This window comes from Cyprinus carpio, chromosome A1 (assembly GCF_018340385.1).
Source record: "Cyprinus carpio isolate SPL01 chromosome A1, ASM1834038v1, whole genome shotgun sequence".
Lineage (NCBI taxonomy): Eukaryota > Metazoa > Chordata > Actinopteri > Cypriniformes > Cyprinidae > Cyprinus > Cyprinus carpio.
Window position 1 is genome coordinate 30,605,212 of NC_056572.1, and position 23,748 is coordinate 30,628,959.

At 37.0% G+C, this 23,748-nt stretch overlaps 1 protein-coding gene across 2 annotated transcripts in view; it reads left to right on the top strand.

The window, feature by feature from the left end:
- The first annotated feature begins 375 nt into the window (after nt 1-375).
- lef1 (lymphoid enhancer-binding factor 1) overlaps nt 376-23,748 on the top strand; it is a 39,450-nt gene continuing 16,077 nt past the window's right edge. Inside the window, exons 1-4 of one of the 2 annotated variants that reach the window (XM_042761809.1) lie at nt 376-1,063; nt 2,549-2,615; nt 3,472-3,599; nt 23,374-23,506. In XM_042761809.1, coding sequence (XP_042617743.1) covers nt 857-1,063; nt 2,549-2,615; nt 3,472-3,599; nt 23,374-23,506 — 535 coding nt within the window. In that variant the 5' untranslated portion in view covers nt 376-856. The remainder of the gene's footprint in view (nt 1,064-2,548; nt 2,616-3,471; nt 3,600-23,373; nt 23,507-23,748) is intronic. The other variant, XM_042761817.1, reaches the window with a different exon arrangement.

The following is a 23,748-nucleotide window of genomic DNA, read 5'->3' on the forward strand; positions in this document are numbered from 1 at the left end:
GGGAACAGTTTCAACCCTTCCACAGATGTACACTGATATTTCAAAGTCAGCTTGACTGAACATTATATGTAAAATTTTATAAAAGAACCTGCTGATTCAGATGAAGCCAGTTCTGTTATTCAACTTTTATTAATTCAGATGTGTCCTGTAAATCCTATATTTTAAACAGATAATGCATGATAGTGATTTCACTCCTGAAGCTCATTTCTAATTGGTCAAACTGACGGTGTTACACACTGTTTTCGTTTCCAACAGCCCCAAAATCAATCGGAGAACAGCACTGGTGTCTCCTACCTCCACGTTTTGCGCTCTCTGTCCATATTTTGGAAGCAATGTATAAAATCCCCCTTTACTTTACTCAGGAGTGCCAGTCAATGTATGTGCGCGCTCGCGCGTGTGTGAGGTGCCAATCAAAGCGGCGGCTTCGCTTTCATCTCTACAGTCAGTCAGAGATCAGGGGGAGGAGTACAGCACTACACTCTCTCCAGCCCAACATTACTCTCAGTCTCTGCTGAGCGCATTTCTGAAGAGGGACACCTTTTTACCCAAGAAACCAAACGGGAATGACACACAGCATCTGAACTCCAGCACTTTTTTTTTTTTTTTTTGAACAGTCAGAACTGTCCTGCGTTCAACTTACACTTCTAACTTTTGCTTTTAAGAACACCACAGGAGTCGTACTTTAACTTTTAAAACACCCATCGTCGCTACTTTGCGTTTTCCTTCTGGATTCTCGAGTGTTGCCGTAGCACGCGTGTTTGGAGTGAGCCAGCTGAAATTATACGGGAGTTTTCTGTCTAACGCCTTCGCTTTCCGGGCGTTTGTAGGGTGAGGAGGACTTTCAATCACCCGAGAAATGCCGCAGTTGTCAGGTGGAGGAGGCGGCGGGGACCCGGAGCTCTGCGCCACCGATGAAATGATCCCGTTCAAAGACGAGGGAGACCCGCAGAAGGAGCAGATCTTCGCGGAGATCAGCCACTCCGAGGAGGAGGGAGACTTAGCGGAGATCAAGTCATCTCTGGTCAACGAGTCAGAAATCAGTCCCAACAGTAACAGTCACGACGTGAGTACTCCACGTGAAGGTCCTGTGCAATCTCCGTCAAACTTCATGTGTCAAACTGTTGGGAATTTGAGATTTGTTTTCAAAATGAAGAGTCGTGTTGATATTTTAACCTCAGTTCTGTGAATGTGTGTGTGTGTATGTGTCTGCTGTGTGGTTTAAATGGCAGAGCTACACGTGTTAAAGTCAACAAACTCATTTTAACCCACAGTCATTATTTAAGCGAGGAAAAAGGACTAAAAAAAGCCACGATGATCAGTATTTGCTTTAATCGCCACAGAAAGCATAACTCTCTCTCTCTCTCTATAAGGATTTTTATTTATTCAACCAGTTAACTTTTTTTTTTTTTTAAAAACCCAGTCGTTATATAATTGTCAAAGAAGGCAGTGTTGATCAACATTTTTGTTTTCTACTTATCATCACAAACAAAACAGTAGTTTTTAAATTGATTTTTATTTGAAATTTGTGTAAGATTATATTTGTTTGGTTTATTCAACAACTCATGTTAAAATAATGTGCAATGAATAAAATAAAATAAAATAGTGCAATGATGCTACCCCTACTACTAATAACGTTACATTTTGTTTCTGAAACAGTGTATTCTGCCTCTGATTGAGTTATAGTGTTTTCTTTTACAATTAACCACAAAACTGCAACATGCTTTTAAAAAAATATATTTATTGATATTAATTTTTAATATGTATTAAAAATCAGCACACCCTGTTTATGGTGGCAACAACACAATTTGCCTGTTCCTATATAGACTAAATTACATATTTTCAATTTCACACAAAAGAAAAGTAAACAATTATTTCAATAAAACAAAATGGAAGTGTATATCCATCTGAAATTTGTGAAGCAGTTGTCAGATTTGTGTGCTGGTGTAAATTAGTTTGAGTTTATTTTTTGTGTTTCTCTGATCGTGCTTTTTCTCCATTACTACCTGGTCATGTGAATCAAGTAAATTGAACTAAAGAATAAAAAGATGCTTTGCTTCATTAATGAAATATATTTCCTTCTGGCATCAACAGCATGCAGGATTGTAGCTTGACATGAGAAAGAACAAACTGATGGGCAAAATGTTAATTGGGAAAGCAGTGCAGATCTCTCACTCTGCTGGAAGGCACCCAGAGGGAGCTGAACTCCAAATAGAGTTTATTTCCCGGCACTTCTGATTCATAATGTTGAGCGAACGAGAATAGTAGCAAAGCCTTTCTTTTTCCTTCCTCAAGATACCGCATTTGTGGTCGGTATCCACAGCAGAAGGAAAATGACTGAGTTAATCAATGTAATAAAAAAAAAATTATCTTTTCCTTATGGATGCCGGAGATGGTAGAAAATTAAAGAATTTGGTTTTAGTATCAAACATTTTTTTATTAATAAACAAGCATTTATACAGAAACAAAGAACACCAGAAAAAAATCAAAACAATAACTTTGCACGTTAGAAATTAAGCTGTTAATATCTCTCTCCTACATTTTTGAACAGGCAGCTAGACAGTCCCAAATAACACCAGACTCTTATCATGAGAACCACAGGGACCATTCGGATGATGGTAAGTCATATGTTTTGGGAAAAAATGTGTAATAATACTAAATCCTATATAAAAAAAAAAAAAAAAAAAACATCACTCAACACAAAACCATAAAAAATCATAAAATCACAATTCACTTATATTAAAATATACACTTGCAAAGAAAGCAATTTGTTTATGTATATTCTCTTTTTAAAATGTATTACAGTTCTAATGCATAACAGATTTAGTTTTTTTCTAAATATGCTTGTAATTATTTAGATTTGTTCTTTTAATTATTTGATTCCTAAGGCTTTGTGAAGGGAATTTCTCAGCCCACAGTCTGTTTGGTGTCGACACGTAATGACACGTGCCAGGGAAGAGCCCCATCTTCCTCTGACACGCTGCCCTCCAAACACACCGCCTGAAACGCTATTGTCAAGAGCAGCATGTTGCTGTGATGGCCCAGAGTTCATTTGATCTCTGTTTGCACCCGGGTCTTTTTTACACCGGGCAGGGCGCTGGGGTCACAGTGAAGTGACTTGATTGTCTTTTCCCCTTTGTTCTCCGCTTGCTGTGAATTAGAATGCAAATTTACAACTAAACACTTCACTGGCCTCAAAACGGCTCCCCCGTTTTAGATACCTTTAGGAACTGCTTGGTTTCCTGTTTAGCTTGCATTTCTTGCATATTTAAAAATGTGACATTTAGTTTAGGAGGTTCATTTTGATTTATTTTACTGCCACTGAATGTTTCAAGAGTCATGTATACTTTAGCTTAGCGACTGGACCACGTCAAATATTTGTTAGGAAATTTCACATTTAAACTGCATTGCTTTAAATTGAGAGTATATGGGAAATCTTATTCATTCAAGCTGCTTTATTTTATTCTCTAACAGGTAAGCATCAAGACATGTACAGCAAGGGCCACCCGTACCCCAGTTACCCAGGATACATCATGATGACCAATATGAACAATGAACCCTACATGAACAACGGCTCTCTCTCGCCTCCCATTCCCAGAATGGTGAGTGTTATCCCGTGCTTTTCACTCCTGAGCCCTCGCTGTCCACCAGTGACATTTTTCACTTTGTTTTATCTTCCCTCGTCGTAGCGTGCAGCTCGGGTTATGATTTTAGTTTCTGATTGGCAGCGTGTCTGTGTCTAATGCTGTGACCCATATCTGGTCGTACTGTCTATACTTTTAAGTGTGGATTAAAAAATTGTACAGACTTGCACACTTATGCATAAATGTATAGAAGTTATAGACGTTTGCCATCTCGATTATTATATAAAATGATCGCTGATGGAAGGAGGGGTGGGGCTGGGGGTAAAAAAAAAAGATGGTGGATACGCTAGCAGCTGTCCACCCTAATCCTGTTCGGTAGTTTTTGTGTGGTTAAGACTCCCTGTTTGGCAGTTGACTGGTGCCTGGAAGAGACAGCCGCTGCAGGCAGTCTGTGAGCCCTATGAGAGACAGGACTTTCTCCGCTGAGCTCATCTCATCCATTGTTTGCACAGCTCTGAATTCAGCTCCTTTATCAGTCTGCGGCTGTGCGATTATAATTCAGTTTTCGCCACTGTGGCGACGGATGCCAAACAGAAGATGATGCTGCAGTTGACCTGTAGTTGCTCTAAGCTTTTGGGATAAATGGTTCTGACTTTGTTAACATTTTTATTGTTTAGTTCTCTTTAAGCAGTTTTACTCAAGCATACACATTATTACACAACAAGATGTGGTTTAGCAGTTTGTTGGCAATTGGGTCAGCAATGTACATCTGTGGGAATCCTTTGTGATTTAAAGCCTTCGCTTGGGAGGTACAAAAAGCAGATTTTTTTTTAATACTGATGCAAAGATTTTTGCAGAGGTGTTGCAGAATCATTTGCAACTTACCCAAATGTTGCTTTTTTTCACTCGGTGTGCAATAAAATCCCAATCATAGCAGATCCATTTCCTCAACCTCCTCCGCCTTTTGTCTCGCTCTCTCTCCTTTGCGGTGGCTCAAATATTCGGACACAGTATCTCCAAGGTCTGGGATCAGTTTTCGGCGAGATCAAAGGCATCTTCTTTTCCCCCCTTCCTCCCCCTTCATTCCCCTGAAGTTTGGATTGATTTCCATTGGCCATGACATTCCAGTGCCTGAACTCCCACTCAGTCATGAAGTAGGCAATTTTGTGGTGGTCAGCAGATTTTTTTTTTTTTGGGGTGTTGGTACCTGGTGAAGTGCCAGCCGCGTGGGTACAGTGTTCCCCAGCCCCCCCAACGGTAGTGGATATTGGCATCATGGTACTAAGTGATCCATGAAAGCTTTACATGTTGCTCTTATCTGATGGACGACATCTGGAAATGGCATCCAGGGCTCCTTTGAGATGACTAACTTGGGGTCAGCAGATAATGTTTCCAGGTAAACACTGGGGCTGCATTGTCTCTGGTGCCTGTAGCTTTGAAGTTGTAATATTTAAACATTCGTATGAAATAGCGAATTGGGAATTAAAACAACCTAGGCATTTCCTCCTTTTGAAATGATTTCCCTCACGCCGGGACGTTTCATGTAGTTCCGCTTATCTCGGCTCCTTTTAATCAGTTGGAGAGAAGAATCTTTCTATGATATCCTATAATTCATAAAATTTTAACAAAAAGTTTCATCTCACTGAAAGGTTTTTAGATGTTACATGTTTGACCTGTGACCCATAATGTGAAGGCAATTTAACACCAAAAAAATTTAAATATATGTTACATGTTTGACCTGTGACCCCTAAATTAGTTAAAGATTTTTCCAAATGTGCTGATCTGAAGGTTTTTTCACACCTAACATGTTACAAAATCTCAGAAAAGGAAATGAGTGGTATACTCACATAAAGAGTAAACAAATATACGTTATAGTTAAACGAAAACCAAATTTACCCAGGTACAATAGATGACAACCCAACTTAATTCAGTATAGAGAATTGTGTACTGCACTTTTAGGTTTTAGTTGTTATCAGCAGACTTGACTTGCTCATCAAAGAATACAAAGTTTATTATTGGGAAACATTGCAAAAATCATTTGTTTTATTTAAAATTTTTGTTTGTGACAAGATATGTATATTCTCATATGCATATTATCAGTTTTCAGAGAAGAGCAGTTAAAAAAGAAAATTAATTATGGAAAATGTTAAAAACTATTAAATGTGCGGAAAGTGGGTTAATTTATCATTTAAATAGACATGTTATCGTAAAGGCTGTTTTAATGGTTAGTTTGCACTCAATATGGATGGACCTCTACTGTAACACATTTGCTGGAGTTGCTGGTGGAGCAGCTTCAGTCCTTGTGCCGTTTTCCTCCCCCATCCTGATTGGCTTCTGGCAGTGGAGCTTGGGAAGAACAGACCCAAGATACACACTCACACTCGGCCTGCTTTGATGTGGGATGTGACGGATCTCTCAGCGTAGACATGCCGTGGAATCACAAACCCCCCCAAACCCTGGCTTTACCTAAAGAGATTTCACACAGCTGGATCTTCAACTCTCGGTCTGTCCATTTCTGCACCATTCAAAGAAACTACAATTCCCAGCAGCCCTTGTGTGTGGTTTTCATAACAATGTTTAAGTAGCACATTTTTATTGTGTTTTAATAGTTTTCACTATTATTGTTATTTACATCAAAATCTGCATTTCTAAACTCACCCATATACCTCTCTGACGCTCTCTAGACACGTATCATATCGTCTTTTCACCCACACACCCCACACAAGGGTCAAAAAAGTAAAACAATCATCTGCATAATCTGCTGAGCAGGTCTGAACACCAACATGGCCTAGACCTTGCAGATTTCGGCAGCCCACAGCCCCTTTGAAGTTCACTGGTACAGACCCAGGGTTTTTGAACAGAGGGCCATTGATACTGTGTTTACATCGGCTGGTTACCACAGCCATATTGAATCCATGTGTTGGATGTACAAAGCAAAAAGGCTGGCAATGTTATTAGGTGATTTTTAATGAAAGATTTGCCTCCATGGGGCATTTCAACCCCCTGAAATATTACTGTCAAACGACCCACTGAAATGTGTTAATTGAAACGTCTTTATATTAGGAGACTCCACAAACAAATTGCTTTTGCGTGTATTCAAGTAGTGCAGGTATGTTTATTTATTTTAGCTCTGCTAGCTAGTCCCATTTGCCTAAATCTCCTGTTTTTTATTCATTTTTTAAATTCATTTATCAGATGTGATTTACCAACAATATTCGTTATATGCAATGTCAGGTTTATTAGACAAACATATATACCCTATATATAATACAAATTATTGTTATTTTTGGACAGGCTTTGAACAGGCTAGAACAGTAAGTGTTATTTCTTGTCCTCTTAGTGCACAGCTATTATGCAAACCAGTGGTAGCACCTGTTGATGATCCTGAGGGCACATGCAAGTGAAGTGCACCATTGTGTTTTGTCTTTGCGCCACAGTTGTCATCACTTTTCCTGCATGTTATGTCTCCAGGCCCAGCTATGACCTCCATCACCCTCCAGCGGCCTTTTTAAGCCCAGTTTTATTTTGACAACATAATCTTTTAATCTTCATTCCGTCTTGGTTGTTATTCTCATTCACATATTCATCTATTACTCCTTTTCATTAAACCTTTACATGTAATGTTTATTGCTTCATTTTGCGTATTCTCATTCCCAGTGTCGGCTGAAACTCGTTTAGTCTCGGATGACCTGAAATCTCCATGTTTTTCTCATTTTACAATTGTTTGTTTGAGAAGTGACATTCAATGTGTGTCAGTTACGCTCTTATATCAAATCACGCTAGTTGTATAATTGCTCAGTATTTGGTAGTTTTTGCACTGCAGCGGCATGTAGAAACACGAGTCGTCATCTCAAGAGAAATCTGTCAGTGACAGTGATTGAAACCGCATTGTTAGCATACATGCATGCATCTCTGAACTGCATTCGCACTGCTTTTTACTGATCAATAGAGGCTCTGTGCCACTAGATTCACTTTTTTCAAATTTGTCTGAAACTCATTATTATTATTATTTTTATTTTTTTTGCCAGGCTGTTTGTGTGTGTGTGGGGGTAAAGGAGCTTCACATGCTCCGTGGATCAGATGCCACTGAAATATTCATGCTCCCTGGTGTAGGAGTTTGGTAAAGGGTTTCTCTGAGTTACAGTACAAATGATGGCATGCCACCAGGCTTTATTAGCGAGGCTGTTTAATGGATGTATAGATGCAGCCCCTTTCTCACATGCACTCACTCCCTCTCTTTGTGTTGCACATCAAACCATCCCTCCGCCTCCGATTTCTCCGACTCTTTCTATTTCTCATATAGTCAGTCAGTCAACTCGTGTTTGCAGCAGACGAGAGGGGAGTGCTTTGCTATCAGCTCTTTTTGTGTGGTCTTGGTCATAAAAAACACCCTGTTCTTTGAATGTGAAAAGAGCCTGTCTTTAATTTTTGGGAAACTCATAAAAGTTCGTTGCTCCTTTCATATATGCCGCAAAATTGAAAACAAATGCTTCCTTTTTTCATGTGCCTTTGAACTGGCCAATTATGGAGTTGTGAAAATAAAAATCACCCTGTCAAATCTCTCCTGCTCCCTCTCCTCCTTTTTTACTCCTTTCTTTTCCATCTTTTTCATTTTAACTCCGCTCTCTTTGATTTCTCTCTTTTGCTCCTTTGTTTTTGTCTTTTTTTTCTGTCTTCCCTTCTCACTCGTTTGTGTCGAAGGTGTGCGTGTGTGTGTGTGTGTGTGTGTTGGGGGGATCAGTGATGTCAAAGTCAAAACCAAGAGCATTAAGAAAACTGGCGAAATGCAATCCAGCTGCAATCCGACATGACGCTGGAAAAAGGGGGCTGTGGAGCAGAGAGCTGCGGCGTATTCCCAGGGCGCACAACTGCTCGCGGCCTTGGCTTTGATCTCTTCAAAGCCTTCTGCCTCCTACTAGATGAAGAGTCTTGGCTTCGTTTCGTGAGCGCTGGAGAGAGAGAGAAAAAAGGGGAGGGTGAGTGAGGGATGGTGTGGGGAATTAGAGGGGGTTGTTGTGCATAGAAACGGATGAGGATGGGGGGGTGATGCGAATGGAGATGGGAAACAAAAAAAAGTAACAAAGATACACTGAAAGAGGGCAGCAGGAAGTTAAAGGTGTCCTTTTGCCCTATTCAGGCCAAAATCAATCAGATCATGGGAGTAATTACATGTAATTCAGCACAAGTCTCAGAGGGTTTTGTTACCTGAAGCACTCTGACCCCAGAAACGGAGCCCAGGCCGGGGAGGGAAGGGAGGGCCGGTGGAGGGAGGGAGGGAGGTGTTGAAAAGCAGGCTACCCTGTTGCCGTCCAGCAGAGCAGAAAATGGGAGCACAATGCAGTGATTACCCTTGCAGATGTCCCCATATTTATGTCGGCGATGTTTTGGTGGCGTGGGCGGTGGAATTGTTACTGAGTTAACGAGGCCCAGCTATTGTAGTGGAGCGTGTGCCCGTTTCTGCCCCCTCAGCAACCCCAACACACCCACCCCCAACCCCCAACAAAAAAACCACACCCAAACTCCAAGCCATCCAACACAACACTGTAACGGGGCAACAATCCCGCCCCTGGAGATGTCCATTTTGTGAAAAATACACTTACTTAAGATGTTGATGGCAACATAAACACATTATCCAATGGGTGGAGCTTTCTAGTGGCCGATAGAAAGGGCGTCCCGTAGCCAGTTTGATTGCAATATATAGGCTACATAATATCATTTAATAATGACAAATGTATAAACATCAATATAATATATATTAAAAATGTGTTTTTGTTAATTGCTGAAAATAATTTTTATGCATGTATGTTTATAATATATCAATTTATATGAACATTTTTATATATTATAAACATTACATTTGAGGAACTTAATACTTTTATTTGGCAAGAAATAATCAAAAATTAGATTGATCAAAAGTGATGGTACAGACATTTAGAATGTTTTCTATTCTATTCATCAAGAATCCTGGAGATTCCATAATAATAATAATAATAATAATAATAATAATACTATTATTAAGAGGCACAACCATTTTCAGCATTGACAATAAGATGTTCTTGAGCAGCAAATTAGGATATCAGAATGATTTCTGAAGGGTCATGTGACACTGAAGACTGGAGTAATGATGCTGAAAATTCAGCTTTGCATCATTTTAAATTTTAAAATATATTCAAATAGAAAACAGTTATATACACAATATTGCTGCTTTTACTGTATTTGGAATCAAATAAATGCAGTCTTAAGAAAAAAAAAAAAAATAATATATATATATATATATATATTCACGCTAAGATCACTGTTTAAACAAACTACATAAACCATTACCATTAACCATATTCACAAAAGTTCACGCTAAGATCACTGTTTACACAAACTACATATAAACCATTACCAGTGCCCCTCATGTCAGCCTATTGTTAATAACATTCATCAGACAAATTGACTGCTCTGCTCCTTTGATCTGATCTTTCATCTCTGAGTCTGGCCTTTTGCATTACTGTTCCTGACCTCCACAGACTTGCATTGTGATGTTTTTTTTTTTTTTTTTTTCTATCGCTAATTGATTTGAACCCATGTGGAGTGTTCATTTATTACTGAAGGGCCCTTCACAAACGTATAGAGCCTCTGAAACGAGACAGCGTGTCCAAATACACAATCTTATCTGTATTTTTAGGACATCTTCTATTATTCACACCCTATTTTGTTGTATGATATGCTCTCTATTTCTCAAAATCATTCTGGGTGCGGATGTAAGACCTGAGACAAGTAGCACTTTGTTTGCTTTCCTCGGTTGTTTGATGCTGGATGATGAAACCTATAAAAATACTCCGCAAGACTGCATTTCAACCTCTTTTCATTAACCCCACATACCAACCCCAAACAACTTCCATATATAAAAACAAAATGTACCTCACAAATGATGATCATAGGTAATAATAAAATTCAATTTACAGCTTAGTACGAGACTGTATGCTGTGCTGATGCTGGGCCTGGCAATGCTAACAGTAAAACTTGACTGGACACACTTGACTGAGTTTGTTTCTCATCTTTAGATCTAAAGCCTTTTGCTTAAATGCTTACAGTTATTTTTGTACATGCATGTCTAGTTGATGTGAAATACTTTTGGGAAGTTTTCAACCTGTGTAGAGTGACATGCTGTACTTCATCTGAACAGTATTTTAGAATTAGAAACTTTTGTTGTAATTCTAATGCATTTTGATTTTATGGTATTTTATTAATTGAGTTAAAAATTCACTTTAGAAATTGCTAGTAAATTTTTATAATTATAAAATAAACAGCAAGTAAAAGATTAATTGAAATTTGACATTTTAAAGTAGAAAACCTGAAAAAACATTTTCTTGTTAAATGTACCCCAATAATCTTTGTTCCATTTACAACTTTGAAATACATTTTTTTTCACTGTTCATGGAATTTGTACTGTCAGTTATAAAACTATTTCTCACACCATTTAAAATGATCCAGTGAAGGCAAAAGGTTATTTATAAACAGTGAAACATGAAAAGAATTGGTGACCATTTATAGGACCTAAGAATGACTCTTAAAATATTAATAGATTTCTTCATTTATTTTAAAAATTTAAAGAACATTTAGTGATTACAGAAGTGCTATTTAATAGTTTTGATGACTCCATATTATTCCAAAATGTACAGTGTTTGGACTTTTGACTGGTAGTGTGTGTCGTGGACTGGCTGTTTGTAGAATTATAAAGATAGGGAGAATCAATCGATGCATTGGTGAGATCTGAATATGGGTTGAAATATCTTAACAGTGAAGGTTTGAAGCTATATATCTAGTATTTAAGCATGTGACATCAGTGGTTCAATCTTGATTTCATGAAGCTACAAGAATACATTTTGTGCGCAAAGATATAACGAATAACAAAAATAATGACTTTATTCAACAACTTCACATCATGACATATGCCTGATGAAGACTGACATGGAAGAGAAGAAATTGTTAAAGTTGTTATTTTAGTTTTCTTTGTGCACAAAAAGTATTCTCGTAGCTTCATAAAATTAAGGTTGAACCACTGATGTCATATGGACTATTTTAATGATGTCTTTACTTCCTTTCTGGGCCTTGAACTTGTCAGTTGCATTGCTGCCTATGCGGGATCAGAAAGCTCTTGGATTTCATCAAAAATATCTTAGTTTGTGTTCCCAAGATGAACGAAGGTCTTATGGGTTTGGAATGACATGAAGGTGAGTAATTAATGACAGAATTTTAATTTATTGGGTAAACTTTCCCTTCAATGCATTTATTTACTTGATTTTATTCTTTTTTTAATTTTATTTTTTCACTTTAAGAAGTAAACCAGCACAAATCTAAATATAATCTGATTGGCTGTGATTTGTGTAGCACATTGTGGAGTTTCAGGACTTTGTAGTTTTTGGAAAGCTCCATCCAGGAAGCATCTGTCTCGTACGTTAATGGTATAATTCATATTCCAGCATAATACTCTAGGTAGGTTTGCAGTGAGATTTATACCTGGTCTTTGATCAATATTTAGGTATCTAAAATGGCATACATCCATGGAAAATGGTGCTCAGGCTGCTTATGCATTATGGATTTAGTTTGCAATTATTAGAGCTATTTTGAGAATTAACCTAACTGCATTGGACTGACTGACTGATTGTTTCTCAGCTTGATCTGTATCTACACAACCAAGATGTGATGTTAGCTACGAACTCATTCTGAGATTGAACATTAATTCAAAGCTTCTTGGAAATCTGATTGTTGCAGCACATGACACCTTTATTTACACTTCTGTTTTTCCATCTGGCATTTAATGGACAATGCACCCAATCCCAACCCAAGGGTTAGGCTAATTTTCTGAATCTTCATCAAACAAAAGCCAGTTTTCTTTTGGTTGGACCAGAACTTGGACCCGTTCCCTCTTCTATCCCATTAAATCACAGAGAGTCAGGAAAACAAAGACCATACTCCTCCACTGCGTCTCGCCTTGTTTGCACACAGCCCATGTTTTGTTTGCTTTAGTCAGAACAATAGTCACAAAAGTACTCCTTTAAAAGTATCGAACAGGGGGAGGTGTCTGTCCTGCATGTGAGCCGACTTTCAAGAGCTTGTTGAAGTGCTCCCTAGTCATGCGTGGGTTGGGAGAAGTCATTTGTTCTCCGGGGATTATTGTGCGAGTGTGTGTTTGTGTGTGTGCTTTCAGACTGAGGGTTTTCACTGGCTGATGCTTAATTGAAAAGCAGTTGTGTTGAGGTTACCTAGCTAATTCCCTAACAATGTGTGGAGGCCACATTTATATCAGAGGTTTGTGCGTAATGCGGTATTGTCCTACCTACAAGCAAAACAGTGCGACAAAGGCTTTATGTGATAAAAGAGTGAAGATGTAGGGTTGTTACAATTGATCCCTCCGCTTTATTGAGATGTATTCAGTCTTGAATCTGTCAGAACAGGTTTTGATTTCTTGCAGCCTTTGAGAAATATGTTTACTTTAAAGTATCTCTCCAAACTCTCTGCACAAATAATGACCACAGAGACCTTTTTGTGTCTTGTTTGGCTGTTTCATGTAAAATAAAGCGATATCTGGAAATAACTGACAGATTTTTTTTTTTTATTGTTTGGAAACAGTGATTCTTCAAATCAGTTTTTTTTTTTTTTGAGGACATGTGCTGTTTTTTTGAGGACATGTGCTGTTATTTTTTCTTCTTATAACTCAGATATGTCTTATAACTCAGAGATCTCTCCTTTATTATGAGTTTATATTTAGTGACCAGAACATCGTAGAGACTTAGGCCAGTATGCAATGATCCAGATCACTGTAGTAAAAACACATGTGTTAAAAACACCATTAGAAACCATATCATATTACATTTTTTAAAGGTTGAATATGTAATTTCTGCAGAGCTAATGGCACCAAAGGTAATTGAAAAAATAACTGTTACCAAACATACAGAAGTTTATGACGTGTGCAGAGCGGAAAGCCACATCTTCTGCTATGTTAATTTGCTTTCAATCGGTCTCTTTCCCACCCTCCCCCTGCTCCGCTTCCTCTTTTCTTCTCATCTCAATCCCTAACTCTGGGCCGTAAAGCTCAGGCTTTGTTGCTGTGAGTGTGAAACTAGGTCACTACACACCATCATAATCACACACATTAACAAAAACACATCCCCCATTGTATCACATCTTCACCAAAAAATCAAACAAACAAACACACGTGCGGCAGTGTATAACCACTTCTCTCAAACATTAACCTGAGCCTCCTGCCCTGCAGCGAGGGAGAGAGAGGGAGCGGATTGTTCCACCCCTCCATCACAAGTTCTCCCGCAGGTCTCATTCTCCCCTCGCCGCAAGTTCCTCCCAAATCCAGAGTGGCAGCCATTTACGTGCCATATACCTGTCTGAATGCGCCGGCAAAACACCGTCTGCACATGCCAGGCAAATCCCACCTCTTCAAACGCCTGCTTAGAACTTGACACTTCTCTCACTCTTTTCTCCAACTGCTACCCTTTTTTAATATATTATGTAGAAAAAAAAATATATTCCCTATAAACCAAAAATATAGATTGAAATAAATAATTGATTTCCACTTCCCAAACAAAACTGAGCTATTAGGTTGTTTTTGGTAATTGCTTTGCATGTGCTAAAGTATTCTGAGCTATTCTAAACTAGCACAGCAATTTGAAAAATTGAAATCGCTTAATTATAGGATATATATATATATATAATTATATATATATTTTATACATATTATATATCTATATATATATATATATATATATATATATATATTTATATATTTATATATATGCATTTAAAATGTTATTTTTAATAAAATAAAAATGAAAACAAACAAATGTATATATTATATATATATATATTAATAATACAGTTTATATTATTATTATTTATTATACATTAAAATAATATTAAAAATAACTAGATGTATTTTACATCTTTATTTTAATAAAGTAAAAAAGATTAAATAAACCAAGATTTTAAAATAAAATGTATTCAATCTTTTAATTTGATATTTATTCAAATAAACTTGTTTTTAAATAAAAATGCATTTATATTTATTTTATTTCAATTAAAAATATTTACTTATTTTAATTTTATGTTATAAGTTTAGTTGCTTTCTGCAGTTTTATCATTATCAATAAAAATTCTGATCTGATCGCTGCGTGTGGTATTATTAATGTCTGTAGCACCAATGGTGCTGGACAAGTTATGTGCTAATACTGTTCAAACCTTAGTGATTTGATCAGTAGCCTTAGAAAGCGAACCTACTATACGTTTGCAAGAAAATTGCAGTCCTTTTATTTGTACTTTGCTTTTGAGCTGCTGCTTTTCTGTTGTTTGTCAAAGTAGCCCTAGCATGTTGCGTAGCAGTGATTGGCCAGTTTGATTATGTTGGAGAATCGGCCTTCAATAAATAACCGAGTGAGAGCGAAGGCTGGCTCAGTATGAAAGGAAGGAATAAACAAGTGTTCATTCATATGCTTTCTGCACTTCCAACAAGGTTGCGAGGATCACGGATGCATGTGTTTGGCACGTAGACGCCGCGCTGGCTTTTAAAGTTTAATGTATGTGACTGTGTGTTTGTGTCAGAATGCATGCTAATGGCACGTTGTCTGTGTGTTGGTCAGTGGACGCCACGCTGCCCGCTGACCGCTCCACTCCAGTGGAATGTTTGACCTTTCAGTGGCGCTTTGAAGTGACCAGGTCCTGCTGTGAGAATGAGCCCTGCATAAGCCACAAGGTGAACGTGGAGCGTGATGTTGAGAAGCCCTGCCAAACCTTTATATAACCTCCACACAATGCAAAACTGTGACACAGTCACTTCACAACCAATCAGCAATGTCTGTATATTTCTATTGTAAAAGTGCAGTCTGTCGATTGTTATCAGAAGCTACACTCAACCCTTTTCACTTTTCAGTTAATCCTGTGTTGTCTGTTATGAAGCATCCTTGTTGCCTTATTGTCTTGATAAATATTGTATTTTAGTCTCAGCAAGCTTTAAATTCCTCATCCGTGGATCGCCTCAGGTTGGCGCACTTCCAGCACTTATGTATCACATTTGTGTTTGTTTTATGGTTCACATCTGTCAGAATGCAGCGCTGCATATGCCGGTGATGTGGTTTTCTGGGACATAAATGGGAGAGATGTTTGATGTTCTTGCCTTTTGCAGATGACAGCTGGGGCACTGCTGTCAAATTTCTTAATGCCATACTTTGAACTTAAGCTAGCACATGAATCAAAGCTGGTAAGGCTAAATAAATAAGAATAATAATAATAATAATAATAATAATTATTATTATTACTATTGGAAATGATTCTGTTCATAAAATAAACAATTATTAATAACATCAATATTTATTTTGTAGAATACCTATTTATATTTTTTTATTATTTTTATTTTATATTTATTTTTTAAAAAAAAAATATTTATTAATTTTTATTATTTTGCATATATAAACAAAAGGAAAAAAATAACCTATGGTTATACCTATTAATTTTATTCATTTTTAATTAAAAATATTTATTTATTCATTTTGATGATCATTCATAATAATAACAATAATATAATAATATAATTATTTATCTTATGTAAAATAAATCTTACCAAATAATTTTAAAAACTACTTTTTAAAATTTATCTTTATTTAAAAATACTAAAATAAAATTAAATGTTTTTCTATTATTTATTTATATTGCTTTATTTATTTTTTAATTTTTTTCAGTACTACAACACTCATAAAATACAAAAGGAGATTTAATGTGATTATTTTAAATATCCTTAACTATAAAGTTATTTTAGTTTAGTTTTAGTTCATCTAAAGACAATAATTAAAAATAAGTTCAATCTCCAGTTTTAGTTTAGCTCCTGAGAATGATTAAAATAAGGTCTCTCTTTCACGCATTCTCTTGGTCTCTCTCTCTTTCTTTTAAAGCCTTTAGGGCAGGCTTTCCTCCATTCGTTCCCCTCTCCTCTACCTCTCGCTCTCTCCATCCACCCTTCACTTCCACCTCTTGTTTGTATCGTTACCTTGGGCATGTGGCATGTGCCATGAGAGCGCTTCATTAATTGGGTTTGGTTACATTAAGCCCCAGAGCCAACAGGCCGCCCTGCCAATATTACATTCCATTTATAACCTGCCGCTCTAGACTGGGGGCCTCTCTTTATTTAGGCAGCTCAGTACTGGGGCTTACAATATCAAAAAAAGTGCCAACATATCGAACTGAGTGGGCACTGTGGTGTTCACTGTGTGTGTTTAAAGTGTGTGTGCGAATGTGAGTATGTGTGCGTGTGTGTGTGTGAATAAGATACAGTACATGTATATGTAACAAAAAGCAAAACACAACAAAATGATATTATTAACACCTTTACCCCAATTTTCTTATATAGTGCTTTAAATGAACTTTTAGAGTTAAATAAGATACACTACCAGTCAGTTGATGTTTGTTTTGTGTGGGCGAAAACTTTCTTTATCAACATTCCAAAACCTAAAATCAAATCACATGTACAAAAATACCAAAATCTTAAATCAAATCACAACAATAACTATGATTTTCTTGTACAGTGCTTTAAATGAATACTCTGATCTAAATATACAAAATTGTTTTTACTAAAATATGATAAATCTACATCAATTTAAAGAAAATTATAATACAAAATATATAATTAAATTATTTAAAATTCAATCATAAAATAATATCTTTGTGTCAGTTTACAGCAGAAGATAATTCCTAAACTAATTTTATAATATTGATAATTCAATCATTTTAAACTCAGTCTTCAATTATTTTATTACTTTTTCATTTCACTTATTTATTTCTTACACTGACTACACAAAACCCTACAAACTAAAGAAATTAAAAGTCACCCTCCCTCCTCGTACAGTGCTTTTAAAGTAAATCAAAATTCCGAATACTTTAAAAAATAATCTAAAGCCCACTCACCTTAAAAAATAATATCAAAACACACACCTTATCAAAAATATTACAAATACACACTGTTTCCAAAATATAGCCATAAGACTTAAACATACTGCTGACATAGACTAGATGAGACAAAGAAATATGATAGAATCACTTACTGGTCCTTACCTGTTCACAGTTATATGCAATATTTCAACTATTGCTTTATAAAAACAAAGAATTAATTGAAAATTCTGTGGTAATTATGCTAAAAATGCTTAGGTGTGGAGTATTGAACGGAGAACAATCTGACTTGTTTGAACCTACCTGCCCATGCATCTTTAATATGCTTTTATTCATTTGCGGGCATCTCTCTCTCTCTCTCTCTCATAGGTAAACAGTATGAATGGATTTCACCTAGATTTGTAGCTGTATGGCAATCTGTCGTTGTCACTTAAGTTGCCAACTCCTCAATATGTTTGCAAAACACCTCTCGCTCTTTCACACAGCCCCTTTATTGTAGCCGCTGGCATGAGGAGTCCTCATTGCATATAAATTACAGTAGAGAGAAGCGATTATTATAAACCACCCCCCTCCCCAACACCACGGAAATGAGATAATTGAGTGGAGGACAAAGGGCTGGTGGTGCGAAGAAAACGCTTCTTGGTAACATTCGCAGTGTTTTGGGCAACATAAGCTAATTGGAAATATGCAACTCTACTTACAAAACTCCAAAATTGTGTCTACACATAAAATTTACTGACGTTTTCATCTTGAATAATCACTAGGGGCAATAAAATACCAACAACTTTTAATAACGGCTTATTTTATCACAGTACCATTAAAACCACAAAAAAAACCTCAAAAAAAATCCACCATATTTTCCATATAATCTGTTTTAATTGTTTACTTACATTTTATTCTTCAAAAAGAATGTATAATTAATTGAAATCATTAAACATACACAATTTAAGTGCAATTTATTGAAAGTTTAACAAAAATTTAAGTTTTAGAGCCCTTCTTTTAAATTTTTTTAATTTATTTTTTTACCAAAATTGTCAGTTTCTTCAAGTTTAACCAAACTTTATTTTAATGAGTTGTTGTGAAGACCTTTAAGTTTCTCTGTTTATATGATATGACAATAGTTTTTCTCACAAGAAATGGTAAAATGCTCATGAAGCTCAGTTCTAGAGATCATGCGAAACGGTGCATCTGCGCCATTCATTCACACAGACACACGCAGATTCATATTTAAATAGTATTTTGCAGCTTAATATTCACAGACACTAGTCTATAACACATTTTGATCTAAGTGTACGGACCTACTTTTGATTTATTCATCCAAAATTTGGTAAATTCCGTGATGTTTCACGTTATACAATAAATTCTTTTTATGACTGGATTCCGCGATTCAGTGCACGTTTTCTGCAGCACAGAAATCATATAGGGTGCAAGAAGCAGCGTAATATAATTTTGCAGAAGTGTCATCACAGGCACATTTTTCCAATGAGCCTGGGTTGGTTTTGGGAAGGAAAGCAAAGGGCACTTTGATAACAGAGCTGGTTTTAGCTTAGGAAAGTCATGTCTGTATGGTAAAACTCATTCTGGGAAAATTCAGAAAAAGGGTTACCAGCTGGGCATTAGTCTTCAGTGTTTCATGCTGACTGGTTGAAATAGCACTGCTTTCTTGGAGAAGGTTGAACTGAACAGTGTCCATTTTGTCTCCCAACTCCCAAATTCCCTATTTCATGAACTCTAGCTTTTCCCTCTTTCCTCTGGATTTTCTGCAGGCCCTCAGCCAGCTTGAGTTCTGCACAATGAAATTTCTTTTAAAACCACATCTGAGGGGCTCTAGAGGCAGGCTTGGCCAGACCTGCTTATAAAATCCTAAATGGACATGCTTCTTTTCAATCGGCACCGCCTCTCTGCAAATATGAATAGAAAGACCTAAGCCTATTATTTTTCTTCAAAATAAAAGAGAGAGCGGGGGGAGGTAGGTCCATGCTATATCCTGCCACCCTGGCCTGTGAAAACTCAGAGATCCTTAAGGATAAATCCCCATGGCACCATCCGACCCGGGTTCCTGTGGTCAGCTGCGGAGTCCGGCCACTTCCTGGTCGGGTTGTGTGAAAGTGCTTTTAATTTAATAGGTCATTGAGCTGGGTGGGGAACAGGGTGGCACAGCCTGTGATCTCAAACCACCTGGAAGGATTTGAATGGCCTTGAGTGGCGGTGAATCACCCTGCATGACTTTTATTTAAAACCACGGAAAGCTAAAAGCACCAAACCCTCTCTTAGTTTATTAAAGGCAACCACATTTTTGGAAAGCTGAATGTATTTTAAATTTGACATTTTATTTCTTTTGCCTTTTTCCGGAAAAGCGAATGTTTTTTTGTTTTTTTTTTCCGGAGTTGTGCCGCGGGGGGCCCCTGCAAATTGGCACAGCAGTCTCGAGGTGCCCTGCTGGTATTTTAGCTTCATGCAATGCGCCAAGATGGCAGTTTATTAAGAAGTTGAGAGAAATGGGCTCTGACAGCTGCGACTGAGAGGACCTAAAAGAGGCCCCGATCGAATAAGGTGGAACACAAAGTGCCAGCTCCCACTTTTCATGGCTGCCGTAAGTCGAGGACCCCATACTGACATACCAGAGAGCCGTGGTGTCTTTTGTACGATGCTTGCGTGGACTCCTTAACTCAAACTGTTTTAGGTTTTTCCTCTATTCCTTTGTATCTCTTTTTCTCCTTTACTCTGAGACAGAGACTAGGGGCTTAAATTAAAAATATGCCTGCCTCTTATCTCTCTCCCAGAGGAAAAGCCAATAAGAGCTGAGAGGCGTAAAATGAAGAGAGGGTAAGGATGCTATCATGCAGTCTTCCAGTGAGGGCCTTTTTCAGTAGCTACTGCCCCCAGTCACATATTAGTAATGAGGCAGAGTCAGGGATAAGGTTTCCTTAAGGTAGGATAAGACCCTTTTTAAAACTACTCCTCCAGATTAGCCATCACCTCTGACCAAGAGTTGAACCATATTTAAACCACATACTGCTGGACTGAGCTATTAACAGGTTAATTTAGTAAAAAAAAAAAAAAAAAAAAAAAAAGAATGTATATATTGTATTTTATTTAATTTTTTAATTTCATTTTATTGCTTCGTTAAACATAAAAGAAGATGTTTTATTATTGTTTTTAATTTATTAATATTGTTTTTTTTTTCAGTATACAACAACAATGGATTTATTTTTTGTTTTGTTTGGTTTTATTGCTTTGTAAAACATCAAAGGAGATGTTTTATTATTGTTTGTTTTATTTTATTTTATTTTATTTTATTTTATTATTTTTTATTTTAATTAATTAATTTATTGATTTTTTTTTATATCACTTTTAATATCATCCATCATTGATTACAGGTATTTTCATACAAATAATCATCGGCTTTCCCATCGGTCAACATTTCTGTGGCACAGAATCTGACCCATCATAATTCTGGTCAGTATGAATATTAATTAGGCATATAATGTTTGCCCAGTACCAACTACGAGTTTGTCCGATTGACTGCAGATGTGACCGGTTGTGGCTTGTTCTTGGTTTCAAAACGGATATTTCAGCTGGATACAATTTGTTTCCTTTGCACTGAAGTAAAGCAAAGTTTTTAAAACGTATATGTTTAAGTTATTATTGCCCAAAAAGCAGGGTGGAATAACCTTTGGAAAGTGGTTAATTATAATAGTTGCTACACCCCTACTTGATTTAGCCAAATATGACTTGCTCTTGGAATAACATCCTTGTTGGTCTTGGAACAACATTCCCAGCATACTTTAGGGATTCGCTTAGGGCTTGGGGTTTGAATAACATTATCAACTGAACATTTGCTTTGGGTTTATAGGGTTTGGGGTAAGGATAGGGTTAGGAATACTGTTTGTTTTCCAACAAAGGATCCAGGAGCTTGTCCTACATTTTGAAAGCATTTCGCAATACAGAAATATACAATTGAATATCATCAGCTTACTCTCAAGAATCCCAAAAATGCTTTGGAAAGTGTAGGCGTTTCTGACGTGTTTGGAACTCCGAGTGTTGTTGAAAGTTATCAAAGCTCAGATCTTTCCAGAGAATGCCATTCATATCATCATCCTCCCTCTCGGCTTCTGTCCCGTGTCTGGGAGACTCCAAAATAACGCCCCCTCCCAAGCGCACTCGCACATACTCCTCCCGCCCCGTGGTTTTACAGCAGTACGTCTGCCGAGGAAATGGCACCCTACACCTGCCTCTCTGGCCAATTAGCTGGTCGGAAACAGCAACATTTGCTCCCAAATTAGGACAAACCGCTCGTTCGTGCCTGTGGGAGTTTTGCCTGTGGCATGGGTGGGCCACTTCTTACCCGTCTCGCCTCTCTCGCAAGTTCTGCAGGTTTAACATTCAAATACAGCTGAACCTTAGGAACAGCATGCAAACAATAACTGATTTTGTGCACTTTTCTCTCTAAGTGATTTCATGTTTGTTTTTGTATTTAGATTGATTTCATAGGACATTTTTAATCATTTTTTTTTTAATTATTATGGTTTGATCATAAGCTGCCTAAGTCCTCCTGGGAATTTCCCACTCACAGTGAATAATGAATGTGTGTTCAAGTGACTGTGGTCAGAGTAAATCAGATTTATTAGGTAATTTCTTCCCCTTCTCTCTCGAAATGTGTATATCACTAACAAAAACACACCACATTCTTTTATTATTATTATTATTATTATTATTTTTAGAGCTAGTGCAGCTAAATGAATGGCAAAGGATGTGCATTAAATGTGTTATTTCATTGTTCTCATTCTACCACACTGTTCAATGGTAAATAGGTTTTCTCCTCATAAACTGGCTAAATCATATTTTTCTGGCAAACTTTATTGCTGTTTTTCATACACCAGTGGTAACTAGATATTATTGTAGTTTTTAATTATATTTTGAAGTTTTTATTTTTCATATTTTCTGTTTTCATTTTCATAAGTTTTAGTAATTTTGTTGCTTTTTTGTGGTTTTTATTATTTTTTTAAAGTCTATGTAGTTTTATACATTTTTTATTTCAGTTTTAGTTTATTTCAGTACATCAAATTAAACTAATTGAAAATGAGATGTTGCAACTATATATTAATTTTTTTTGTATTTTTTATTTGACATAAATATTACAGCTGAAGACTCGTACCAATTTAGTTTCCACCTTGATTCTTTAATTGATCCAAAGCCCCCACCTTTGACTTTAGGCTAAATGAAAATGCAAAGTTTGGCAATTATGACATTGTGCACATATCTTTTTAAATTGACTATTTTAGACATAAGACAGAAATAGATCATCTGTAGGCCAGGTAAAGGAGAAGCTCACCAATTATCTGAAAAATTACTACATGTTCTTGAACACTGTGTACTTGATGTCTTTTTGTGGTGTGCTGAGCATTGCTTTGTGAGTCAGCTCAGATCTGTGTGTGTGTGTGTGTGTGTGTGTGTGTGTGTGTGTGTGTGTCGAGTCCGCTGCTGACGTGATTAACCCTGCTTAGTTCCACCGCAGACGGTCGGGGCTCTGTAATGAACTCCCTTATTCACTGGCTAATGATTCCCTTTGATCTTCAGCCCCGAGACCTCTGGTCTGCCTCTGCCCTGTGGCGTTCCCTCCCTCCCTCCCTGTTTCTCATTCTCTCCTCCTCTAACCCACACTCTGTTTCTCCCAACCCCCTTCTCCCAACCACCCTCTTCATCCACTAAATACTGCACCAAAAAACTACATAACACAATCATCACTGGTGAGGTGCTCAACTTTGGTGGCTCATTGCCCATTTGTTCTTAGTCTGAATGCCTCGGTCACATTTGAAGTTGTTACAATATCAGTTTTTCCCTCTGTGTTTTGCAGTCAAATAAGGTGCCAGTGGTCCAGCCGTCCCATGCCATTCACCCCCTCACCCCTCTGATCACATACAGCGACGAGCACTTCAACCCCGGCCCACACTCGGGACACCACCCACAGGATGTCAATGTCAAACAAGGTAAACACATGCAAACTGCACAAATACACTACTGTTCACTGCAAACTATTAAAGTCATTTAAAATCACAATGACTTATAGAGACTGCCATTGGTCAGAAAACAGATAGTTAAAACTCCTACAAAGTCAAATAATTATACTCAAGTAAATAAATGTACAAAAAAAAAGCATAAATAATCAAACATAAAAATAACATAACATAAAACTAAAAACGTTTAAAAAAATGAATTACAAGTAGCATAT